The sequence below is a fragment of the Cryptococcus neoformans genome, assembly GCF_000091045.1.
Source record: "Cryptococcus neoformans var. neoformans JEC21 chromosome 12 sequence".
Classification (NCBI taxonomy): Eukaryota; Fungi; Basidiomycota; class Tremellomycetes; order Tremellales; family Cryptococcaceae; genus Cryptococcus; species Cryptococcus deneoformans.
In genome coordinates, this window is record NC_006681.1 from 190,001 (window position 1) to 209,232 (window position 19,232).

General features: G+C 49.4%; 8 protein-coding genes across 8 annotated transcripts in view; 3 read left to right on the top strand and 5 right to left on the bottom strand.

The window, feature by feature from the left end:
- CNL04270 (DNA dependent ATPase, putative) overlaps positions 1-202 on the bottom strand; it is a 2,232-nt gene extending 2,030 nt beyond the window's left edge. Inside the window, exons 1-2 of the mRNA XM_567979.1 lie at positions 115-202; positions 1-61 (exon numbers count right to left, since the gene is read on the bottom strand). The exon at positions 1-61 is cut by the window's left edge and continues 158 nt beyond it. Coding sequence (XP_567979.1) covers positions 1-61; positions 115-183 — 130 coding nt within the window. The 5' untranslated portion in view covers positions 184-202. The remainder of the gene's footprint in view (positions 62-114) is intronic.
- A 239-nt stretch (positions 203-441) lies between these two features.
- CNL04280 (conserved hypothetical protein) lies at positions 442-1,223 on the top strand. The gene is made up of 5 exons (XM_568211.2): positions 442-623; positions 672-759; positions 829-901; positions 953-1,012; positions 1,076-1,223. The coding sequence occupies exons 1-5, from the start codon at positions 467-469 to the stop codon at positions 1,163-1,165; spliced, it is 468 nt and encodes a 155-aa protein (XP_568211.1). The 5' UTR covers positions 442-466; the 3' UTR covers positions 1,166-1,223.
- On the bottom strand, positions 1,192-2,174 carry CNL04290 (20 kda nuclear cap binding protein (ncbp), putative). Its single transcript, XM_024658144.1, has 5 exons — positions 2,059-2,174; positions 1,910-2,006; positions 1,812-1,857; positions 1,525-1,760; positions 1,192-1,469 (listed from the first exon to the last, which is right to left on the bottom strand). Exons 1-5 carry the CDS (start codon positions 2,116-2,118, stop codon positions 1,228-1,230), a joined length of 681 nt encoding a protein of 226 aa, XP_024513822.1. The 5' UTR covers positions 2,119-2,174; the 3' UTR covers positions 1,192-1,227.
- A 130-nt stretch (positions 2,175-2,304) lies between these two features.
- Positions 2,305-6,821, top strand: CNL04300 (hypothetical protein). Its single transcript, XM_567981.2, has 18 exons — positions 2,305-2,362; positions 2,404-2,814; positions 2,864-2,936; positions 2,976-3,303; positions 3,354-3,675; positions 3,723-3,830; positions 3,889-3,990; positions 4,032-4,365; positions 4,417-4,583; positions 4,634-4,932; positions 4,980-5,094; positions 5,145-5,301; positions 5,351-5,366; positions 5,419-5,493; positions 5,563-5,869; positions 5,923-6,280; positions 6,339-6,444; positions 6,506-6,821. Exons 1-18 carry the CDS (start codon positions 2,327-2,329, stop codon positions 6,618-6,620), a joined length of 3,429 nt encoding a protein of 1,142 aa, XP_567981.2. The 5' UTR covers positions 2,305-2,326; the 3' UTR covers positions 6,621-6,821.
- A 1,211-nt stretch (positions 6,822-8,032) lies between these two features.
- Positions 8,033-10,425, bottom strand: CNL04310 (monosaccharide transporter, putative). The gene is made up of 8 exons (XM_567982.2): positions 10,183-10,425; positions 9,946-10,126; positions 9,791-9,882; positions 9,505-9,728; positions 9,043-9,453; positions 8,665-8,986; positions 8,411-8,606; positions 8,033-8,351 (listed from the first exon to the last, which is right to left on the bottom strand). Exons 1-8 carry the CDS (start codon positions 10,343-10,345, stop codon positions 8,165-8,167), a joined length of 1,776 nt encoding a protein of 591 aa, XP_567982.1. The 5' UTR covers positions 10,346-10,425; the 3' UTR covers positions 8,033-8,164.
- A 3,057-nt stretch (positions 10,426-13,482) lies between these two features.
- CNL04340 (conserved hypothetical protein) lies at positions 13,483-15,108 on the top strand. Its single transcript, XM_567985.2, has 6 exons — positions 13,483-13,755; positions 13,828-13,999; positions 14,083-14,239; positions 14,316-14,663; positions 14,723-14,901; positions 14,961-15,108. Exons 1-6 carry the CDS (start codon positions 13,535-13,537, stop codon positions 15,069-15,071), a joined length of 1,188 nt encoding a protein of 395 aa, XP_567985.1. The 5' UTR covers positions 13,483-13,534; the 3' UTR covers positions 15,072-15,108.
- CNL04350 (ER to Golgi transport-related protein, putative) lies at positions 15,081-16,965 on the bottom strand. Its single transcript, XM_567986.1, has 9 exons — positions 16,824-16,965; positions 16,686-16,769; positions 16,512-16,626; positions 16,371-16,441; positions 16,269-16,303; positions 15,902-16,203; positions 15,737-15,835; positions 15,453-15,686; positions 15,081-15,378 (listed from the first exon to the last, which is right to left on the bottom strand). Exons 1-9 carry the CDS (start codon positions 16,941-16,943, stop codon positions 15,143-15,145), a joined length of 1,296 nt encoding a protein of 431 aa, XP_567986.1. The 5' UTR covers positions 16,944-16,965; the 3' UTR covers positions 15,081-15,142.
- Positions 16,966-17,091: 126 nt separating this feature from the next.
- Positions 17,092-18,248, bottom strand: CNL04355 (hypothetical protein). The gene is made up of 7 exons (XM_024658822.1): positions 17,826-18,248; positions 17,699-17,781; positions 17,581-17,656; positions 17,522-17,531; positions 17,400-17,482; positions 17,330-17,350; positions 17,092-17,281 (listed from the first exon to the last, which is right to left on the bottom strand). Exons 1-7 carry the CDS (start codon positions 18,083-18,085, stop codon positions 17,209-17,211), a joined length of 606 nt encoding a protein of 201 aa, XP_024514655.1. The 5' UTR covers positions 18,086-18,248; the 3' UTR covers positions 17,092-17,208.
- Between the last annotated feature and the right edge of the window lie 984 nt (positions 18,249-19,232).

Consider the following 19,232-nt stretch of genomic DNA (forward strand, 5'->3'; position numbering starts at 1 on the left):
TTTCAACGGCGGAACGATCTCCCCAAGCATTTATACGATGCGACGGTTCAACGCCGAGGCCCTGCGTTGTCGGCGTGAGCGGCGCCAGAAACCTTTAAGATATAAAGAACGTACTGCCAAGAAGGAAGTAAGGGCAGAAGATGGGCCACGGACTGCCCCACCTGCTCTGCTACGTCTAGACATGGGAGGCCCGATAAGTTTTAGGTGAGTGGCAAAATAGGCTCTATATCAGGTCGATTCTAATCTTTGTTCGCTGCCCTCTGTCTGGTGGAGGCACAAAGTGGAGGCAAGGTACCACCAGTACAGTCAACCGCCACCCCTTACAGACTTCCTCGGCGTTATCCCACTTCGCGCCTATCTCAATCAGGCACGCCATGCCACATGGCTTCGTCGCTGCTCAATATCAACCACCAACCACCATCTCTCAATTCCATATCAACCGTACGACCCTTCTACAGCACCAACCATGGCCACACACCGCTCCGCCGTCCTCAACGACAAGCCGTACTCTGACCCCAACCCTTTGCCCTCCAATGTCCCCCATGTCGATGAGCTCGGCGTCACCTCCGCCCCCTTGAAAAGCGCTTCCTTCTTCATTGGTCAACATTGCAAGGAGGTGAACGGTAGGTTACGCATATGGCAGATTTTGTGCGTGTATCTGATTTAAACAGAGGACTTTATGCTGTGTAAGCAGGAGAACAGGGATCCGGCCCACTGTTTGGCGGAAGGCAGAAAGGTGACACGGTGCGCGCAGGAGCTGTAAGTCTAAATTGCGGCATACGAGCGCATGTAGGTGGAGGCTGACAAGGGTGATCTTTTATATTTTAGGATTAACAAATTGAGGGAGACGTGTCTGACTGAGTTTGATGCCCACTGGCAATGCTTGGAAAAGAACAACCAGGTGAGGGAAAATGTAACCATGCGATTGTAGCAGATCTAATTTCAAGGATAGTACTTCCAAGCATGCCGAAAACCGGAAAAGGCACTCAACCAATGTGTCTTTACAAAGCTTGTCAGTATTTTCGACGCATGTGATCCGAGCCTATAGTAGGGTGCTTATCGTTTATTCTTGTAGGGCCTCACTAAAAACATTCCCGGATCACCAGAAGGACGACCGCAAATCCACGAAAAGGAGTCGCCAATCTACTCGCGGGTACAGAAATAGATGGACTTTGGTCATGCAGCATATAACTGGATACATGCTTTACTATATGGGTGTTGTGCGGTTTATTCGTCGTCTCGTTCGCCTCGTAAACGCTTCTCATCTTCACGCCTTTCAATCTCCTCTTCGTCTTCACTTCTACCACGCTTTTGTCGGTCGCCAAAGAAGTCTTCACCTCGAGGAACGTCGGCGCCCGCAAGACCCAGGCCACCAACAGCAGCGTAGGTGTCGAACTGCATTTGAGAACGCAATCTGTCTTGTTCCTGCCTCCTTCTCTCTTCCTCCAAACGTTGATGGCCCCAGCCGCCTGTGATTGTACATTAGTTCCCCCTTTAAAGTATTTAGAACAGCAATAAGCTTACCTCGTCCACTGTCGTACTCTTGTCTAAACTCGTCTCGAACTTGTCCACCACTTCGCCCTCGACCGAACTGCCTTCCCTCCTTGTATCCTGGATCCAAATCACATCTAATGACTCGCTCATCGAGCTTGGTGCCAGAGATGTATCGCATGCAGTCGACTGCTTCTTCATGAAGAAAGTACTCGACGAAAGCGAAACCGCACGGTGTCTTGGTATTCCGATCGAGACCCATGATAATTCTAAAGCAAGACATGAGCTTGCTGCGACGCAATTTGAAAGGGAAATCCCACCTTTTGATACCTCCGCCGATTTCAGGTTTGGCACAGGTGGAGAAAACTGGTCAATACCATTTAGCAACGAACAAATCGAAAGAGCCTTGGAAACCCACGTTGATACATCTGTGTCTCTGTGGTGTAGAAACTGAGGTTACCAATATAGAGTGTGCTCGATAGGGCCAAAAGTCGGCGCTCAGTCTCTCGATCAATCTGGGTGTGAAATTAGCGCATGTTCCCTGGGTATGAAGAGGGAAGCGGGTACCTCTGACCTGCTATCGCGGTAGGAAGATGGGTGGTCGAGGCAGGGTACGACTTGTGCCATGGCGTGCGGACGGGTGATCTGTCAGTGTATCTGGTATTGTTGTTGTGAAGAGTGATGGATCGTGGGAGGGGATAACTTTGGTGGATTGTGCGAGCGTGGGAAAGCGAGGATGTCGCGTTGTTGCCGCCGCGCAAGTCAATACGAAGCGTCACCCATAAAGTGCTTGAACTGCTTACTTATTACTCTCTCCCCTGTCTTCCTCCCCACCATGGCTGACAACTCAAACCTTTCAGACGCTGACAAGGTGAGCACACTCAGATCAGGACACCCTCTTACCCCCCACAGATCCGTCTCAAGCGTCTCGCCCGCCTCGGCACCTCCACCCCCATCCCCTCGCAGACCCAGCCACAGCAACAGCCCTCGTCCAGCAGTACTCCCGAGCCTCATCACCCACCCTCCGCCTCCTCAAGACTTCTTGCAAACCTTCCTCCCGCTGCTAGTCCCACATCCTCCTCCCCCGCTATTGTGTCCCCAAAACCCTCTGCTTCTACCAAACCTGACCCTCAAGCCGTCCAACCCAAGCTTTCCGTCACCCCCAGTCTTTCTCTCAAGAGACCATCATCTGCTAGTACCCCCAGAGATGAACCGGTGGGTCCGAGAATTGTGCATACCAAGCCAATCCAGCCACTTGTCAAGACGGAATACAAGGCATGGGAGACCGAGAAGGTTGGGCAAGTATTCGCTGTTACACTAAGTGTTAGTCCATTTGCAGACTGTGTTAGCCAACGACTAACTATTTACATAGAAGCAGAAGGCTCAGGAAACCGATTGGTCCCTTTGTTGGCTCAAAGATCTAGAACAGGAGCTCAATGAAGAAAGTAAGTTGTGCCTGTCTTGATCAAATACTAATGTAATAGACTATCCTTCTCCGCTCAGGACCGATATAGAGCTAGCTGATAGACTTCTCATTGCCCGTCTCTCCATGGACCCCACGCTTATGGCTCAGTCCGATGATCCCGATGCCCTTACGATTCTTGCAGGACTACCTCAGAATGAGACTGTCTTTGAATACCTTGCTGGGTGTTGGAAGAGGTTGTACCAAGCCAGTAGGGACGCCAACCGGTATGCCTTCTCCGAAGACGAAAAGAGTCAATGGGGCAAATCAATGGATAAGATCAAGGGGCTGGTTGTCTCATATTGTGGTATGACGATCGAGGACCCTACCATGTTCCCTCAACCAGCAGAGTGAGTTGCTTGGATCACTCGAGACGCTAAAAGTAACGTTGGATTCTTAGGAAACCGCTTGGGCCGGCCGAATTTCTCCCGCTTCTCCTTTCAGTTCATCAACCGTCATCCGGTGATCTTCTCATGTCTACCCCTTCCGTCCCGACGCCGCTATCTGGTCCCCTTCAGCCCAACGACTTGTTACCTTTCCTCCAGGACCTCGCTGCCGGTTTTGACGATGATACTTTAAAAGATGTCATCAGCCCGACACTGAGTCTATTCTTCCAAGAGTGGTTCAAGATCACTCCTACCCCGGATATCATGGGTGCGGAGTGGAGGAGATACCTCGGTGCTATGAACTTGTTGGTACAAGTCAAACATATAGCCGCGTTTGTAAGTTGTACTTCTATGACCTAATCATTAAGGCTAACCATGAGCAGCTGCCCACTTTACCTATTTGGGTGGCGCCAAATGTGACAGCTCCAAAACTCGAATGGCAATCGCTTTTAGGTCCCCTTACACGTCTGAGTGTTTTCCCTAGAGAATTCGTGAGTCATTAGCGTCAATTTTGAATCGTGAAACTCTCTAAAACAACCATGTGCATAGCCTGAAATTTGGAAGACTTACTTTTCTAACCCTACCGAAAGGAAGAAGGAAGACATTGACGCGAACAAAAGCAACCTTCGATTTACCCTCGGAAGCCTACATGTACGTAACAAAGTCGCTAATTTTTGCTGACTTGATGACAGTCATCCCTGTTTAACGTCTACAATGCCATCGTCCGTGCATCACCAGATGCCAGAGAGGGTATTCTTGACTTTTTCACACTTGCTTTGCGTCTCAACGAGAAGCGTGCGGGAATGCGAGTTGACCCTCGAACCGTCTCCTCAGACGGCTACATGACGAATCTTCAGGTCGTGCTGCTGAAACTGTTTGAGCCGGTAATGGACGCCAGATTCTCCAAAATTGACAAAGTTGATCCAGCATATTATAAATCCTCGAAAAGGATCGATATCTCAGAAGAGACAAAGATTAAGGGCGCCAAGGAAGAGGCGGATGAATATTTTGGAAGCTCCATGGATGGTATGTTGTCACGCCTTTCAATATAAATGCATAGACTCAATTCCTTTTTAGTGGACACGAAACCAAACTTCATCTCCGACTTGTTTTTCCTTCTCAATAGCTATCTCCATCTTGGTGTAGTCAAGACTATCTCAACTAGGATTCGAGCTGAAAAAAATCTGAGTGAAATAGAAAAGGAACTGAAGAGAGTTGAGGCATCCACAGGCGATTGGGCAAATGTAAGGACATGATTCTTACCCGGTTTTATTTTTGGTTAACATCTTTGCAGAATGCGACATTACAAGCACAGGGCGAAGCAACAATTAAAAAGTTGAAGAGCGACATGTCTGTTCTTCATGCTTCTATTCACGCCTACGACACGCAGCTTTTGGATCGAGATATGATTAGAATGGTTGTCTCCTTCCTCAGCTTTGTTATGACATGGCTCATCCGCCTTGTCGACCCAAACCACCAGTACCCAGCGTCGCCTCTTAATTTACCGTTACCAAAAGAAGCTCCAATGGCTTTTAGGATGTTGCCAGAATTTTTCATCGAAAACATCGCAGAGTACTTTGAGTTCCTCGCCAAGTGAGTGACATTTAACAAGCTCGGGAATAAACTGACGCATACCCCAGATATGATCCCGATGCGCTTGATGATGTAGATAAGGACATCTTTATTACCTTTGCCATCACTTTTCTTTCTCCCAACTACGTTAATAACCCTTTCCTCAAAGCTAAACTTGTCACGGTGTGTTACCTCTTATTGTCTCGTGTGAAACTTGACTAACAGCACCCTAGATTATCTCATATGGCCTGTATCCCATGGGCTACTGGCGCCATGGTCCTCTCTTTGACAGACTTAGTATACTCAGCGTGGCCACAGACCACTTGATGCCAACTTTGATCCGTTTCTTCATCGATGTGGAGATCACTGGAGGTCATACGCAATTCTGGGGTGAGTGAATATGTCTCTAGTCTAATGTCTTGACTGACTGGTGATGCAGACAAGTTCAACTTTAGGTTAGCAACGTCTTAATTTCAAGATGAATGGATTTTGACTGACTGTGCACAGGCGCGACATTGGCCACATCTTCAAAGCCATGTGGACAAACCCTCTCCACCGGGAAGCATTTGTCAAGTCTAGACAGTACGTCCCAGGTATCGCTGTATTCATGGTGTTGGGTGTCTAACTTTTTTGCGTTTCCCCCCCCTCCAGTGATGACTTTGATCAGTTTATTCGCTTTGTCAACATGCTCATGAGCGATACTACATTCCACCTCGAAGAGTCCTTGACCGGTTTGGCCAAGATTGGACAAATAGAGTCTCAAAAAGCCAACACTGCTTCGTGGGAAGCATTGCCCCAGTCAGAGCGGGAGGATCTCGATGGTCAGTTGAGGCAGACGGAGGGTAGTGTCCCATGGCACACGCAGATGGGCTTATCAAATGTCAAATTGATTCGAGACTTTACGGCAACCACACGAGAGCCATTTGTTGCTCCCGAGATTGTTGACCGTTTGGCAGCAGTAAGTTGGTTTACTGATGTGGGCGTGGATGATGGCTAACATTCATTATTTAGTCCTTGGATGAGAACCTTACAGCTCTCGTTGGCCCAAAGATGTCGGATCTTAAAGTATCCAACCCCGACAAATACTACTTCAAGCCTAAGGACCTTTTAGCAGCTATTGCTCAAATCTACCTCAATCTTTCCGTCGAATCTGAATTCATCCGTGCTGTCGCCAATGATGGTAGAAGTTATTCAAAGGATCTGTTTATGAAGTTCGCTAGGACTTTGAAGAACAGAGCCATCATGACTGAAGGAGAGGTAGCCGAGGTTATCAGCTTTACGCAAAAAATAGAAGACATGAAAGCGACAATATCAATGGAGGACGAGAGGGAGATTCCGGACGAGTTTTTGGATCCATTGTTGTCGACTTGTAAGTCAAATCTCGCTTGGCCATATCCCATGCCTTTGCTGACGCTCGCCCTCCGTAGTAATGAAAGATCCTGTCATCTTACCAGTATCTCGAGTGACCATTGATAGAGGCACCATTCGAACTGTCTTGCTTTCAAAGGAAGTCGACCCTTTCAACAACGTGCCGTAAGTGATCATGTACCTCCTTAATTGCGTATAGACTTGGAAGCTAATATCTTGCATCTAGGCTGAAGTACGAGGATTGCATTCCCGACACAGAGCTAAAGGCCAAGATCGATGCGTGGCTGGCGGAGAGCAACGCAAAACAAGCGGACTCGGTGATGGATGTTGATCAGCTGTAGGAGAATGTCGTTGTAGCAAGTATACGATAGTACTACATTGTAAGATACTTAGAATTTGCATGGGAACAGAAGAAGCAAGCAGTGTAGTACAATAGTGAACAGTGGCCGTCAATCATCTGTGCGATGGTGCCAGTTATTGCAAATGCTTGCACTGTGCTATGTGCTAAGTATCTGGTCACATGTATCGTGAATGAGTATATGTACTCTATCAGCTACCATCGATTCGCTGCTGGGATCGGCGGGCAGCGATAGTGCATCGGCGCATCGTCATGATCATTGAGAAGGATTTTGTCGGACTTCGACCGACGATTTTCTTCCCAACTTTTGGCATCATCGTCATACAATCACCCACACACAATAATTATGCACTGGTTCCTGTACATGTACAGGGACAGCACCCACCCAACTTAGACCAGTTTGTGACCTATGCTAACACACAGAGTCACTCAACAGACTCTGGTTGGATAACATGAGAGCTGAGTCTTGGTAACAGTCAATCATTCAACAAGGAGTAAGGCCATGTGTCACGTCAGTCAGCCTAGTTGCCCGGCGCTTAACTCGAATGATGTACAATCTCGACAAGGAAAAGGTAAAGAGTATCCAGACTTGCAGAATGGAACGGAGGAGTTACCAGGCTGACGGGACAGGAGCTGGACGACTTGGAGAGAGGAAAGGAATAGCCAAGGCCGCCTGAAGGCAGGAGCTGGACTAAGGGCTGGCTGAAATGACTTTAAAAGGAAGGAATTCTCGAAGGCAAAGAGAGTGATAAAGAGCAACAGTATTGATTTTCTGACGACTACGGAACTACGAAAAAATACTTCCTTATATACCATTTAAACCGTCGACCAGTTTCGAAAAGCGAACGTTTACGGTTCCATCGGAAGATCTCAGAGTGGAGGCAGGCTGAGGTATTAGAGTCAAGGAGCCGTTATTGATTTGTTCGTTAGTTCTTCTATATATCCCCCCTCCAGGTGGTCCAACAACAAGGAGCAGAACATCGAGTCCTCTTCCGTCCACGAACCCAGCACCTAATTACCTAGACACCTAGACATAGCCACCCCTTTTCCGCTCTTCCCCACCCCCCACCCCTTCCTCCTCCTCTCCTCTCTCGCTCTCTCCCACGACTACCTGACCTGCGCTACACAACATAAGATTGGGTCGTGACAGCGAACGCCGCGGCCACGGATTGACTCGTACATAAGATCGTGACACCATACCGAAAGGCGCTTTCTTAGGAACGCAGACGAGGATTAGCATGGAGTTGGCGAAGGCAAGGGCGCGGTCGCTGGTGGTCTAAAGGGGCGGGAGAAGAAGTAGGGAGGTTGCTTGATTGATAGGCGGGAGGTTTGAGCGAGTGAGCGAGAAGAGTGGAGGCAAAAAGCGGAAGCATTTAGAATGTTAACGTACATCAAACTAATAATGTAAACACGAGCCATACGTATGTATCCTCTATGACTAAACACGCTCCTTTCAGATTCTTCTGATTCCTTATTCTGAGCTACAAATAATAATACCAACATAAAACAATTTGAGCATCTCTGAGATCAAGCGTTCTCTATCCACTCCTGCTGAATATCCTTGTCGCCGACCTTTCCAGCAATGGCAGAACCGGATAATGGTCCAGCAATAGAAATGCCCAAGATGGCCGCCTGAATATCCGATTTAGCTAGGTTGTCTTCATGAGCAGTGTTGGAGTGGAAGATTTGATCCATCTGCTCGAGCGTTTTACCCCTGTCCAGAGTCGTCAGCATTCAATTTCGAGACACGGATTTCGGACACTCGAATCTTACATGGGCTCAGGGCAGAAGAACCAGACATAGAGACCAGAAAGGAAGCAAAAGGTGGCGAAGAAAATGAAAGTGCCGTACTTAATGTTTTCAAGCATAGGTGGTGTGATGAGACCAATGATAAAGTTACCCAACCAGTTGAAGACGGTTGTAATGGCGACACCCTTGGCTCGGCGACTCGACGTGTGAACCTCGGCAGCTACGATGCTGTTATTAGCGCTGGCCTTCCATGTTGCTTGAGCTCAAAAGGAACTTACGCATGGCCCAAGGTACCGGAGACCAACCCACACCATAAGAGAAGATGTAGATGAAGATGAAGGCCACAGCCACCCATGCCTCCTTGTTGTACCGGACCCAATCGTGACTGAATTTAGCCATAATGACCGCCACAATTACATGGCAAATAGTGGTGGCCACAGATCCGAAAAGGAGAGGAGGTTTTCGTCCTACTCGGTCAAGAATGAAAAAGGCAAGCCCCGTGGCGACAAACTGAATAATGTTAAGGACACCGCTCATGTCAAGCTGCATTGTATAGTCGAGGCCGAGCTGCTCAAAGAGAGTAGGGGAGTAGTAGACGAGCTGATGGATTGTTGAATCAATATTCAACGTTCAAGCATGATCTGAGGAAAACTTACAGCACTGATACCAGAAAACTGCTGGAACATCATCAAGGTGGGACCGATGATAGTTCGCCTGATAAGCTTCGGTTTGAACATGTCGATCCAAGAAGCAATCTCGAGTTTGAATTCGGACATAAAGTCCTCGCCTTGAAGAGAAGGATGGCTCTTGACAATAACCTCTCGGTTCTGGATGGCCTCCGCCCTGATGCTGATCCACTCGGCCTGAAGTCGAGGGTCGGTGGCAGGATATCCTCGAAGACGTACGAGAGCGTGGAGGGCATCTTCGTCGCGACCTGCCTGAGCAAGCCATCGCGGTGAATATGGGAGTTTCCAGAGACCGAATATCAAGAGGATACAGGGGGCAATCTGAACGAGGAAAGGAAGTCGGAAACTCCAGTCACCGGGGATGTGTCGAGAGCCATAAGTCTATACAAAAGTAAGTAAAAGGTTTGGGTAGCTAGTAGAGATAACACTCACAATGTAGAACATGATGACGATACCACCGTTAATGGTAGTAGCCTCCATGGCAAGCAATGCGCCCCGGATGTTTGGTGGTGCAATCTCACTAATATACATTGGGGCCACAGCAGAGAGAAGACCGACACCAAGACCGCCTACTAATCGGCCGACAACCAGTTGAGCATAAGAGAAGGATGAGGTCTGCAGAATAGCTCCAATGACGAACCACACAGAACCGAGACCTTTTTTTTCCAGCTTCAGTCAGCTAATGGCGCTTGTCTGCAACGTGGTTTTGATTACTAACCGATAGCCGATTTACGAGAATACTTGTCTGCAACGAAACCCGCTTGAAGGGCTCCGATCAAAGCGCCAAGTTCCAAAAGGGCAGTCATGAGTCTGGGAAGCGTGACAGTCAGTACAGGTCTTTGTACCCTTATAAATTTCAAAAGCGACATCTACCCTTTGTGGAAGGCCGCGGAAGAGCTGACGTCGGGATCGATATCTGGGAATTGCCCAAGGAATTGTTTCATGGTAAGGACGATGGTAAGAATACCCTGGTCGAAACCAAAGAGCAGGCCACCCATACAAGTGGCAAAGGAGGCAATCAAAACAAGTCCACTGCTGAATACATCTTTGAGGCCTGCAGACGTGTGAGTACAAGGCAGGTAGGTAATGTAGGGGAAAAACATTACTGACCGTTGCCGCCAATTGCATGGGCCAATGCCTCACTGTCTGCCACATAACGAGCAGTATCGGGATGGAGCTGAACACCTAGGTCCTCTAGGCTTGGGATAGTATCCCTATCTGGAGCATGCTTTGGCGGCTTTGGTGTGTCAGTAGAATTTCTTTTGAAAAACATCTTGTGCAGATATTGTGAAAGTAAGTAGTTATTAAGTAGATGGGGTTAGGAAAGCTCATTAGACATGGCGCTTATTTATAAAAGAAACCTGTCTTTCGTTAAACCCGATGGTTTCATTTAGTGTTGAAGGAACCTGCCGAATAATAACGATTTGTACAGTCCCTTGACGTTCATCAAATAGTTTTGCGTAAGAATTGAGAGAACTCTAGAGGCATGATGCTATGTGCCCAGGGACTCCTGGCGTCCCGGGGCGGGAGAAGGAGGAGTTGCACGGCTATTGTTGAAAAGAAGGACGGCAGTTGCAAGTTGATTCGCGGTATGAGGCGGAAGTGGGCGGTTGAAAAGTGCATCTGTTTGCTTGTTTTATAAGGCTGATCGTGCGTAGCTTGAAAACGAGTGACGCATGTCAGAGACTGCGAAAGGGCACCCGAATGCCGAACAATCTGTGTCCCCGCTGATCAAAAAGCTGGTGGGTTACACTAGTGGCTTGCCGATCTGAGAGCGGTGCCTGGTTGTTGTTTACGTCCGCTGACTTGTTGGAGGTTTTGGGTGCCGCTGACCAGAGCTGCAACTCGGAGACCGGGCCGTATTGTGGGGAGCTGGGTTGGGGCTGTGGGCTGTGGAGAGGGTGATGATTAGATATGGTCGGTCATAGAATAGCTTGTTTGCATTATTAAGGACTTGGATTTATGCTTCTTTTTTCTCTCTTTCACCCAGTCTGTACGCAGGTGCTTACACATCAATTTGGATGATAGATTGCATCCATCGATTCTGACCCCCTAGATTATCAACCCGTTGACTCTGGAAAGTGGAAAGCGGCTACTAGAACACCCTTCGATCCGATTGTTCAAATCATCAACCAGTGCGGCCATAAATTGTCCTGGGTGCCAAACAAGGTTTTCATGGCGTGAGCAGGGCTGCGAAGTCGCGATAAACTCCACAATTGACAGGCTTAATCAACAGCTTGGATTTTAGAGGTAGGAAAAGGATATACCTAATTCCCTTTTGCCGCTCAATGTCCCACAACAAACTGTCGATTACAAATTGACAAAGAGGTTATTGGAGTAGGACGCCTCGCTCGTCGGATCATGGACATGTATAATAGGTTTAATTGCCAATTTGCTCGAGTTCATTGTGAGATACTGAACCTAATCACCATTGGCGGATCAGCACTCGGATTACTCACGAGTACATGTGCTGTGGAAGGTTGGAATGACTTAGGATGATGTATTAGATAGAGGATGGAATGAAAAGTCTGGGGACAAGAGGTGTGGTATTTATAATGTTGCCAAGATACGAGACACAGTGAAGAGAGCCTGTTTCATGCTTGAGGTGTATTGCATCAGCGTCTCTAGGTGCCAAGGCGGAGGGTAGAGGGTATCCTTGCTCTCCTCCCACCAAAAAAAATACCGGCCACCCATCACTCCGCACTTCATTTTATTCAGGCCAAGGCATATTCTTTTACCCCATGCCCGCGTAGTCTCAAAATGTTAATAAAGTCACCATACTCCCGCTCTGCAGCTCACAACCCCATTTCCCAGACTAATTGTTCCTCAACCCCACCGCCATGCATAAACCCACGCCAATACATTTTCAGCACGAGGCTTCACGACTATGTAAATTTAGGCAACCAGAGGGCCGACAAAGCTTTTAAAGAGGATAAATAAAGGTCTTCCACCTGTGAGCACTACTCCTCAGGCTAACCTCCAGGTAAGGTAGGACGAGTGACTTTCTATTTTGACCGCTTGGTTAACGCGTCCATTGAACAGACAAGCGTCCCATCAAGCTCTAGCTTGGGCTTTGCTACCATTGCGCAATTCAACACAAACTTCTATTGCCATCCCACATATCTTCCAGGTTGAACGGATTCGATGTCGACAAAGTTTCGACTTCGCCAAAGCCGTTCTCCCACAGAACTGCTCAACAACTTGCCTCACTTCTCCTCCGACAATCCAGTCCTCAGCAGCCAACCGTAGCGCTCGCGCGATGCTTGGCAGGCATTCCATTCAAGAGCTCAACCTTTTTCGCCAGCGATTCTCCCACCGGCCATGGGCGATACTGGCGGCAGGTGGGGCAAAGGAGGAGGGACATTTTTCGGGGCTGATAAACATATCATGAGGCCGGGTTTAGCTTTGGGAAGGACAGATAGCGGGGAAAGTAGGCAGCTCCATGCACGAAAGCAGTCATCGTTGCCAGTCAAGCGAGACTCTGGGATGGAGGAATGGCTCTCCGCTCCTAGACCAATGACGATTTGTTGCAAAACACGTTCTGCCCAGAACTTCCGAGCAGAGCTTCCTTGCTCACCGTCAGCAGCATCTTCATACAAGAGTTCTGTTTCGTCCCGAAACAACTTCCATAAAGCGATTCAAACCCCTACCTTCTACGACATGGACGAAGAAGAGCTTCTGCCACCTCTGTTGCCAGCTTTTGGAACACGCAAGATCCCTTTCAACTCCATAGGGGATTCTGCGCCTATTCCTTGGGGTAGAGCTTCACCCGTGCCATTTCCCAAATCCCCAGGGACATCCCCGGGGACAGCCACAAGAAGAGTGCACGGTTGCCTGCTGACTGCCGACGGTGGCACACTGAAAGCTTGGACTCAATTCTAGTCCGTTTTCTCCGTTGATATCCAAGTCACTAGTGTCCAGACCATCGCAAGATTCTGAGCCTCCATCGACATCAACAAGACGCAGACTACCACACCCGCCTTGCATCATTGTTGAGAATGACGGGAAAGGACCAGCATTGGAAGTAGTAGGGAAGAGTCCTGGATCAAATCAGACGAGGAAAACTTCAGTCGAATGAGGGACAGAGACTCGAAGCGGAATGGCGAAAAGACTTCTCCAATACGTGGCGTATTGCTTGATCACGGGCGTCGATGAGGGATGTAAATGTATAATCGATCTTGTAGCTATAAATGCGATATTTTGTGCAGGTCCTAGAGTCAACCTTGAGTCTTCGTTAAAAGCAGTAGAGAGATTGCGTAGTAATGGGCAGGATATGAGTGGACTTGGGATTTTTCGGCCCAAACGCTTGGTGATAGCGGACGGTCACGTGACTTGTTCCGAGATTTCCAACGGCTGATTGGGATCCGACCCGTGTTGCACCATGATTTCCAAGTTTCGCCCCGCTTATCTATTGCTTTCTCATCTTTACTCTCCATTCTCAAACCCAACCCTTTTCCCTGCCATGGTAAAGCTCCCCTCAGCATCCCGCATCCGTTCTCTCGCCACCGTGCCCTCCACGGCCACCAGGGCTTTCGCTACCGTCAATCCCACCCCTCCTGCCGCCCAGCCCACAAAATCCAAACCTCGTTTCGAAAAGCTCGACGATGGATTGACTTTTGACGACTTTTTATCAGGCGATGTTCCCCCCGAGAACGAACGTGTGGTTCTGGGTAACACGAAACAGTATGTTTTTTCTTCCCCTGCTTCTCATCCCCCCCGCGCCTGCCCACCTTTTACTCAATTGCTACATTTTAGACCTCGTTTGCCATCTTTTCTCAAGCACCCGATCCCCACTGGCGCTTCCTACAGCGGTATAAAAAAGGAACTCCGTGGATTAGGACTACACACTGTCTGTGAAGAAGCCAAGTGTCCCAACATTGGCGAATGCTGGGGCGGCGGTAAAGGAAATGCGACGGCGACGATCATGGTGAGTCCCAATTAGCGCGCGCGCTTTTTCCCCTCTCTCATCATTCAATCATTGACCGCAAGGCTGATGATCTCTTGGACCAGTTGATGGGCGATCAATGTACGAGAGGATGTCGATTCTGCTCTGTAAAGACCTCCAGGGCACCTCCTCCACTGGACGTCCACGAGCCGGAGAACACTGCGGAAGCAATCAGCCGATGGGGTTTGGGTTACATTGTACTGACAAGTGTCGATCGAGATGGTGCGTCGTACAACTTTTTACTCGGTAGGTGGGGGGATGTATATAGCTGACTTTTTTTTCCAATCGCGGATTTTAGACCTGGTGGACGGTGGTGCGGCCCATATCGCCTCTACGATTTCCAAAATCAAGCAAAAGGCACCCAATATCCTCGTCGAAGCGCTTACTCCCGACTTCGCCACAAAGGGCGTCAACGTTATCCACACCGTTGCTTCCTCTGGCCTTGATGTCTTTGCGCATAACGTGGAGACTGTTGAAAGGTGTACGCCGTTTGTACGAGATAGGCGGGCGGGGTTCAGCCAGAGTTTAAAAGTGTTGGAAGAGGCCAAGAAGGGAGCCAAGGCCGCGGGCAGGGAGATTTTGACAAAGAGCAGTATCATGCTGGGTGTCGGGGAGATGGAAGAGGAGATCCACGAAACACTGAGACGTCAGTCCCCCCCCCGTCTCGTTTCCCATTTCCCAACTGCTAACGGGTAGAAAAATTAGGGTTACGCGCGTCGGACGTTGACGTTGTCACTTTTGGTCAATACATGCGACCGACAAAACGACACATGAAGGTGGACCGGTATGTCGAACCTGAAGAGTTTGCGAAATGGAAAAACGTTGCCGAGGGGATGGGGTTCTTGTATGTGGCCAGCGGACCTCTTGTCAGGTCAAGTTACAAGGTGCGTTCGTTTTAAGAAGAAACAGTTGGTCACAATGACAGAACTGACGTTTTGGTCAGGCTGGTGAATTCTTTATTGAAAATGTACTCAAGAAGCGACGTGCAGCTGCTGCCGAGCACGCTGCTTCCCAATTATCTACACAGCCGCCAGAGATCGCTGCCAAGGTGTAATTGTGTTACTTTTTTTTTACTTATGCATATATACATGATAAACTATCTATAGATAATCAATTTTTAGTTTTTCACCCAGATCGTCCCCCACCGGGACTGTTTCCCGATACCCAGCTTGTTGCTCTTGACACCAGCGTCGCCGAGGGATCATTCCCGAAATACCCCGATTGGTCCTGCTTGATAGCCGGAGACGGTGTATGGAACGAAGACGGGATATACTCTTTCTCGCCCATGACAGCTTTTGAAACGTGTTTCTGTGCTCGGTTAAACACCCGGAGCGCAAACGCGGCCACCGTCCATACTCCGCCTATCCAAACAAAACCCGGGTCAGCCGCAAACCAAAAAACCAAAAAACTAAAAGTGTTTTTTTTGTGGACTGACCGACTACACCGGCTAGCCTGATGAGGAACTGGTACAACGACGTCGTTCGTTCGCGGATGATGACCGACATGGGCTCGAGGTCATACTTGAAGAACAAGCCGGGTACGCCTTTGCCATGCTCAAACGATCGAGAATAGTCCGTGACGGCGTATTGAGAGGTGATCAGTTTCCGGCGGCTGGCGTCGATGTAGGTGGTGGGCACGACGCGGAGAAAGTATTGGAAAATGGTGAACGCTAAAGTGGTGTTAGATGTTTACTCTGGCACGAGGGAAAAGACGACTTGCGCTGTTCTGTTATTTCGTAGCTTTGATCAAGAGGTTGGGCGATGGCGGGGAAGAAGGGACCGAATGAAAACTCGTGCACGACGTGTGAAAGGTTCATCACTTGTAAACATTTTCTTTGTCAGCAGCCCGCGTATACTCCAAAAGAGCAACAAGACTCAGACTCACGATGATGATCGGTATGCTGAAAGCTCATATACCCATGACCGAGCGTTGTGATGTGCAAGTTTGCAGTCACCTTTTTCACCTCTACACTCCCGTAAATCCTACATGCGGGCCCATCTTGAACCTTGTCGTACGTTGGTCGGTAGGCAGTGTGTCCCTGGGACGTGCGGCGGTTGGACGAGGCGGAAGAGTCAAGGCCGAAGAGACGCTTGATACCCGAGAATGAGGATTGTTGGTTGGGTGTCCGGCGGCGAGAGGAGGAGATGATTTCAGAGGCAGAGGGCGTCGTTGAAGAAGGGTTGTTTCTGGTTCTTGTCAGCGCATGTCAAAAGGTGTGGAAAAGGTGTGGAAAAAGATGATTGAGATTTACTTTATAAAAGTGGCTGTTCCGACGTTAAAGTGGGTCTAACAAGACCGTCAGCTTTTGGGTTCGTTATTTCGAGTCTTGCTTGCAGGGAGAGATACAACTCACCCCATCTTTTGCGAAAGAGTTGCTCAAGTGTAATCGATCTCCAACAGCATCACGCAGATCGATCGTAAGGTCTGTTTTCCCAGTGTCAATATGTATATATATCAGAGACGAGTTTTGGGGCACAAGGGTACGAAGACTCACAGCGACATGGCATGGCCACAGTCAGATCCACATTCAGCTGAAGGTCTTTTTGTACCTCCGAATCCACTTGGAAAGCGTAATCCGGGGCGCCGTACAGATACTCGCCCAAATCGTTCTCGGGAGGATTTCAGCAAAATGATCGATGTCGATGGCGAACAAGGGGACGCAACTTACAAGAACAAGCAGGAATATGATCAGTCCAACCAGTGCTGTGAGGACACCGCCTCTTCTAGATTTTATCGTATACGTAGACTCGACCTATGAATTGTCTTATAACGTTTACCGGGCTGGGACTAGAAAGAGAAGACGCACCTTTGGAAAGGCATCAAAGCGCTTTATAGGCGCAATCTTGTCGAGTTCTTCGAGGAGGGACATGCCCTCGTTATCATGGCTGTGCTGGTTTGCAAAGTCTACGAGGTGTGGCTCGTACATGGCGTAGGTTGGGGGGGGGGAGTGAAGGGGAGATTGGCGGTGAGACGATGGGTTTCGGTAATCGTGTGCGTGCTCGCGACGCGGTTGCTGCGGCGGCCGAAAACCACGTGCAGAGTGACAAGACGCTGGCATAATACGTAGCATAGTTATATAAAATGTGCATATTCACTGGCTCAACTCCCCGGACGTTACTTGCATATCGATCGTCACCAAATTCAAATTGTCTAGCCGTTATGAGCTACCATCGCCAGACGCTGTGGCGTACTCACAGCCAACATAGTCGTGTAGCCATTCCTCTTGGGGATTGTTGTGACCGACGTAGCGGCTGCGTTTTACAAGTATAAACCTGTATGCCTTTACTTACAACATGACTGATGGGTTATCAGCCAGATACACTTACAACATGACTGATGGTTATCAGCCGGATAGTGTTGGGCAGTACTGATCGGCACTTACGATTTTCCATGATCTTGCCGTTGGGCTAGAGGGATGAGCGGTGGACATGGTTGTGGTGGACATACGAGGTGCAGGTTGTAGTACTGCCAATTGAGCGTTTGTTTATTGGCCAAGTGGCTTACCTTTAGGTTGCTATACTCTACGTCAATGCATCTTCTAATCCATAGCACAAAACACGTACTCTAGCGGTGCCCATCTTGCAGCTACAAACATGTGCAGAGTCTTTTCGTTGCGTCTGTTCTCAGGGAACCACCATTCTACCTGGTGGTCAGCGCAGAGTCGACTGGATCTACACGTACGGCCGTTGTAGTAATAGCAGTCGGAATGTTTCGTCTCGTGCAGTAAAAAGGCGTGGAAATAGACGTCCCACCGCTCGTCCCACCTGCGTTTGTCAGACATGTCCAGTGTGTAGAGTATGAAAGGTACACTTTGGGCGTGAAGTCACCGGGCGGAGGGATCGTCTGTCCTGCGGGAAGGGCCCTGCTTGATCTCTTTGAGGCGGAGGGCATACGAGGCTTGTTGTCCGTGCGGACCGAGGTCGCTGGTTTCTGCGTTGCGGTGCTGTGCATGGTGTTAGTGTGCAGATGGTGCAGATGGCCATGTTTATTGTGTGGACGGGATACATGGGCACGGACGTGCGAGAGATGTGCATCGACGGCGCTGTGGGGATGTGTGGCGCCGGACATCCCCGTGGCGACCGCCTATACCCTGCGCCACTCGACGAGCTGGATGGCGTCGCCGCTGCGTGGGCGGTGTCTGTGCGCTCTGATATACGCCCTGTGTGCGTTGCGCTGTAGCACGTGGGCACCTTGTACGAGCGTGGATGAGAGAGAGGGACGAGCGGCGCAGATGTCATGGGGCGGCCATGTCCGGGGCGGTGTTGTCTATCACCAGGATGCCAGTGTGTCCCGAGTCACCGCCGGACATGCGGATGCTCACCCTCCCCCTCCTCCTCGCCCTTCGYMTCCGAAAGACGACTCGCTGTTGTCGACCCTACCCGACTTTAGAGTGTTTGGGCGGCTCTTTGACATTATGTTTTTGCTCGCTGCAGCTACGACCGCACTTTACCGATACATCGTTTTGATAGCCAGCGCAGATGATATTGGTGATGTTTATACATAGACACATTAGATATATATATATCTCCATGCTATACGCTATGCATTATGCTCTTGCTAATCCTACATGTTCTCCTTGTACACCCCGCTTTTCTCGCACAGGCTGCTGCTCTGTCTCCCCCAACTGATCTTGTTCTTTCCTATCCGTTTCTGAATCTTTCTTATCCCTCACTTGATCTTCAACTTTTGACACTTCTGCTTCTGCCTCTGCCTCTGTATCGAAATCATCCGCCTCTGTATCGAAATCATCCGTCCCCCACTCTCCTTGACTATTATCTTCCGCTCCCACCACCCTCTCCGCCTCTTCACCACCGCCGCCACCGCCGCCGCCACCAGCATCCGCCTTTCCAGATCCGAGCCCAGAAACAGTGGTCTGCTGTTCATTGTCATCGTTCACCAATGACGACCTCATCCGTCGACGCCTCATACTTGCTGTGATGCCACGCTCCGTATCCTCCCGCGCCGCCGCCGCCGCCGCCGTTGTATGCAAGTGGTGCAAATGGGCACTCTGTGCGAGTTTACGGGACGAGACGGATGGTGGTGGTGGTGTTTGCCTCGGAGGCGGGAAAGATACTCTCACGTTTCTTGGGTTTGGGTTTGGGTTTGGGATATTGGCCGGGGAGGGGGAGGACGTCGGGGGAAGGTGTGAGAGTGGGGAAAACGTGAATTCGGAAGAAGAGACGGAGCGGTAAGAGGGAGGGACCTGGGGAAAGAT

Bases quoted from the DNA above. Each gene is read 5' to 3' on its own strand.
- CNL04355 (XM_024658822.1), bottom strand. From the start codon at position 18,085: ATGTCCGGCGCCACACATCCCCACAGCGCCGTCGATGCACATCTCTCG. The intron at 17,351-17,399 runs GTAAGTGCCGAT...GATAACCATCAG, and splicing joins CGGCAAGATCATGGAAAATC to TCATGTTGTAAGTGTATCTG. The intron at 17,282-17,329 runs CTGATAACCCAT...ACAGGTTTATAC, and splicing joins CATGTTGTAAGTGTATCTGG to TTGTAAAACGCAGCCGCTAC.
- CNL04290 (XM_024658144.1), bottom strand. From the start codon at position 2,118: ATGGCACAAGTCGTACCCTGCCTCGACCACCCATCTTCCTACCGCGAT. The intron at 1,858-1,909 runs GTGGGTTTCCAA...GGTATTGACCAG, and splicing joins AGAGACACAGATGTATCAAC to TTTTCTCCACCTGTGCCAAA. The intron at 1,761-1,811 runs GTGGGATTTCCC...GTCTTGCTTTAG, and splicing joins ATCGGCGGAGGTATCAAAAG to AATTATCATGGGTCTCGATC.
- CNL04310 (XM_567982.2), bottom strand. From the start codon at position 10,345: ATGTTTTTCAAAAGAAATTCTACTGACACACCAAAGCCGCCAAAGCAT. The intron at 10,127-10,182 runs GTCAGTAATGTT...ACACGTCTGCAG, and splicing joins CCATGCAATTGGCGGCAACG to GCCTCAAAGATGTATTCAGC. The intron at 8,607-8,664 runs GTAAGTTCCTTT...ACAGCATCGTAG, and splicing joins TCCGGTACCTTGGGCCATGC to CTGCCGAGGTTCACACGTCG.
- CNL04300 (XM_567981.2), top strand. From the start codon at position 2,327: ATGGCTGACAACTCAAACCTTTCAGACGCTGACAAG. The intron at 4,933-4,979 runs GTGAGTGACATT...CGCATACCCCAG, and splicing joins TACTTTGAGTTCCTCGCCAA to ATATGATCCCGATGCGCTTG. The intron at 5,494-5,562 runs GTACGTCCCAGG...CCCCCCCTCCAG, and splicing joins GCATTTGTCAAGTCTAGACA to TGATGACTTTGATCAGTTTA.
- CNL04340 (XM_567985.2), top strand. From the start codon at position 13,535: ATGGTAAAGCTCCCCTCAGCATCCCGCATCCGTTCTCTCGCCACCGTG. The intron at 14,000-14,082 runs GTGAGTCCCAAT...CTCTTGGACCAG, and splicing joins ATGCGACGGCGACGATCATG to TTGATGGGCGATCAATGTAC. The intron at 14,240-14,315 runs GTGCGTCGTACA...CGCGGATTTTAG, and splicing joins GACAAGTGTCGATCGAGATG to ACCTGGTGGACGGTGGTGCG.
- CNL04350 (XM_567986.1), bottom strand. From the start codon at position 16,943: ATGTACGAGCCACACCTCGTAGACTTTGCAAACCAGCACAGCCATGAT. The intron at 16,627-16,685 runs GTAAGTTGCGTC...AATCCTCCCGAG, and splicing joins TCATATTCCTGCTTGTTCTT to AACGATTTGGGCGAGTATCT. The intron at 16,304-16,370 runs GTGAGTTGTATC...CGGTCTTGTTAG, and splicing joins ACTCTTTCGCAAAAGATGGG to ACCCACTTTAACGTCGGAAC.
- CNL04280 (XM_568211.2), top strand. From the start codon at position 467: ATGGCCACACACCGCTCCGCCGTCCTCAACGACAAGCCGTACTCTGAC. The intron at 624-671 runs GTAGGTTACGCA...TGATTTAAACAG, and splicing joins ACATTGCAAGGAGGTGAACG to AGGACTTTATGCTGTGTAAG. The intron at 1,013-1,075 runs GTCAGTATTTTC...TTATTCTTGTAG, and splicing joins AATGTGTCTTTACAAAGCTT to GGCCTCACTAAAAACATTCC.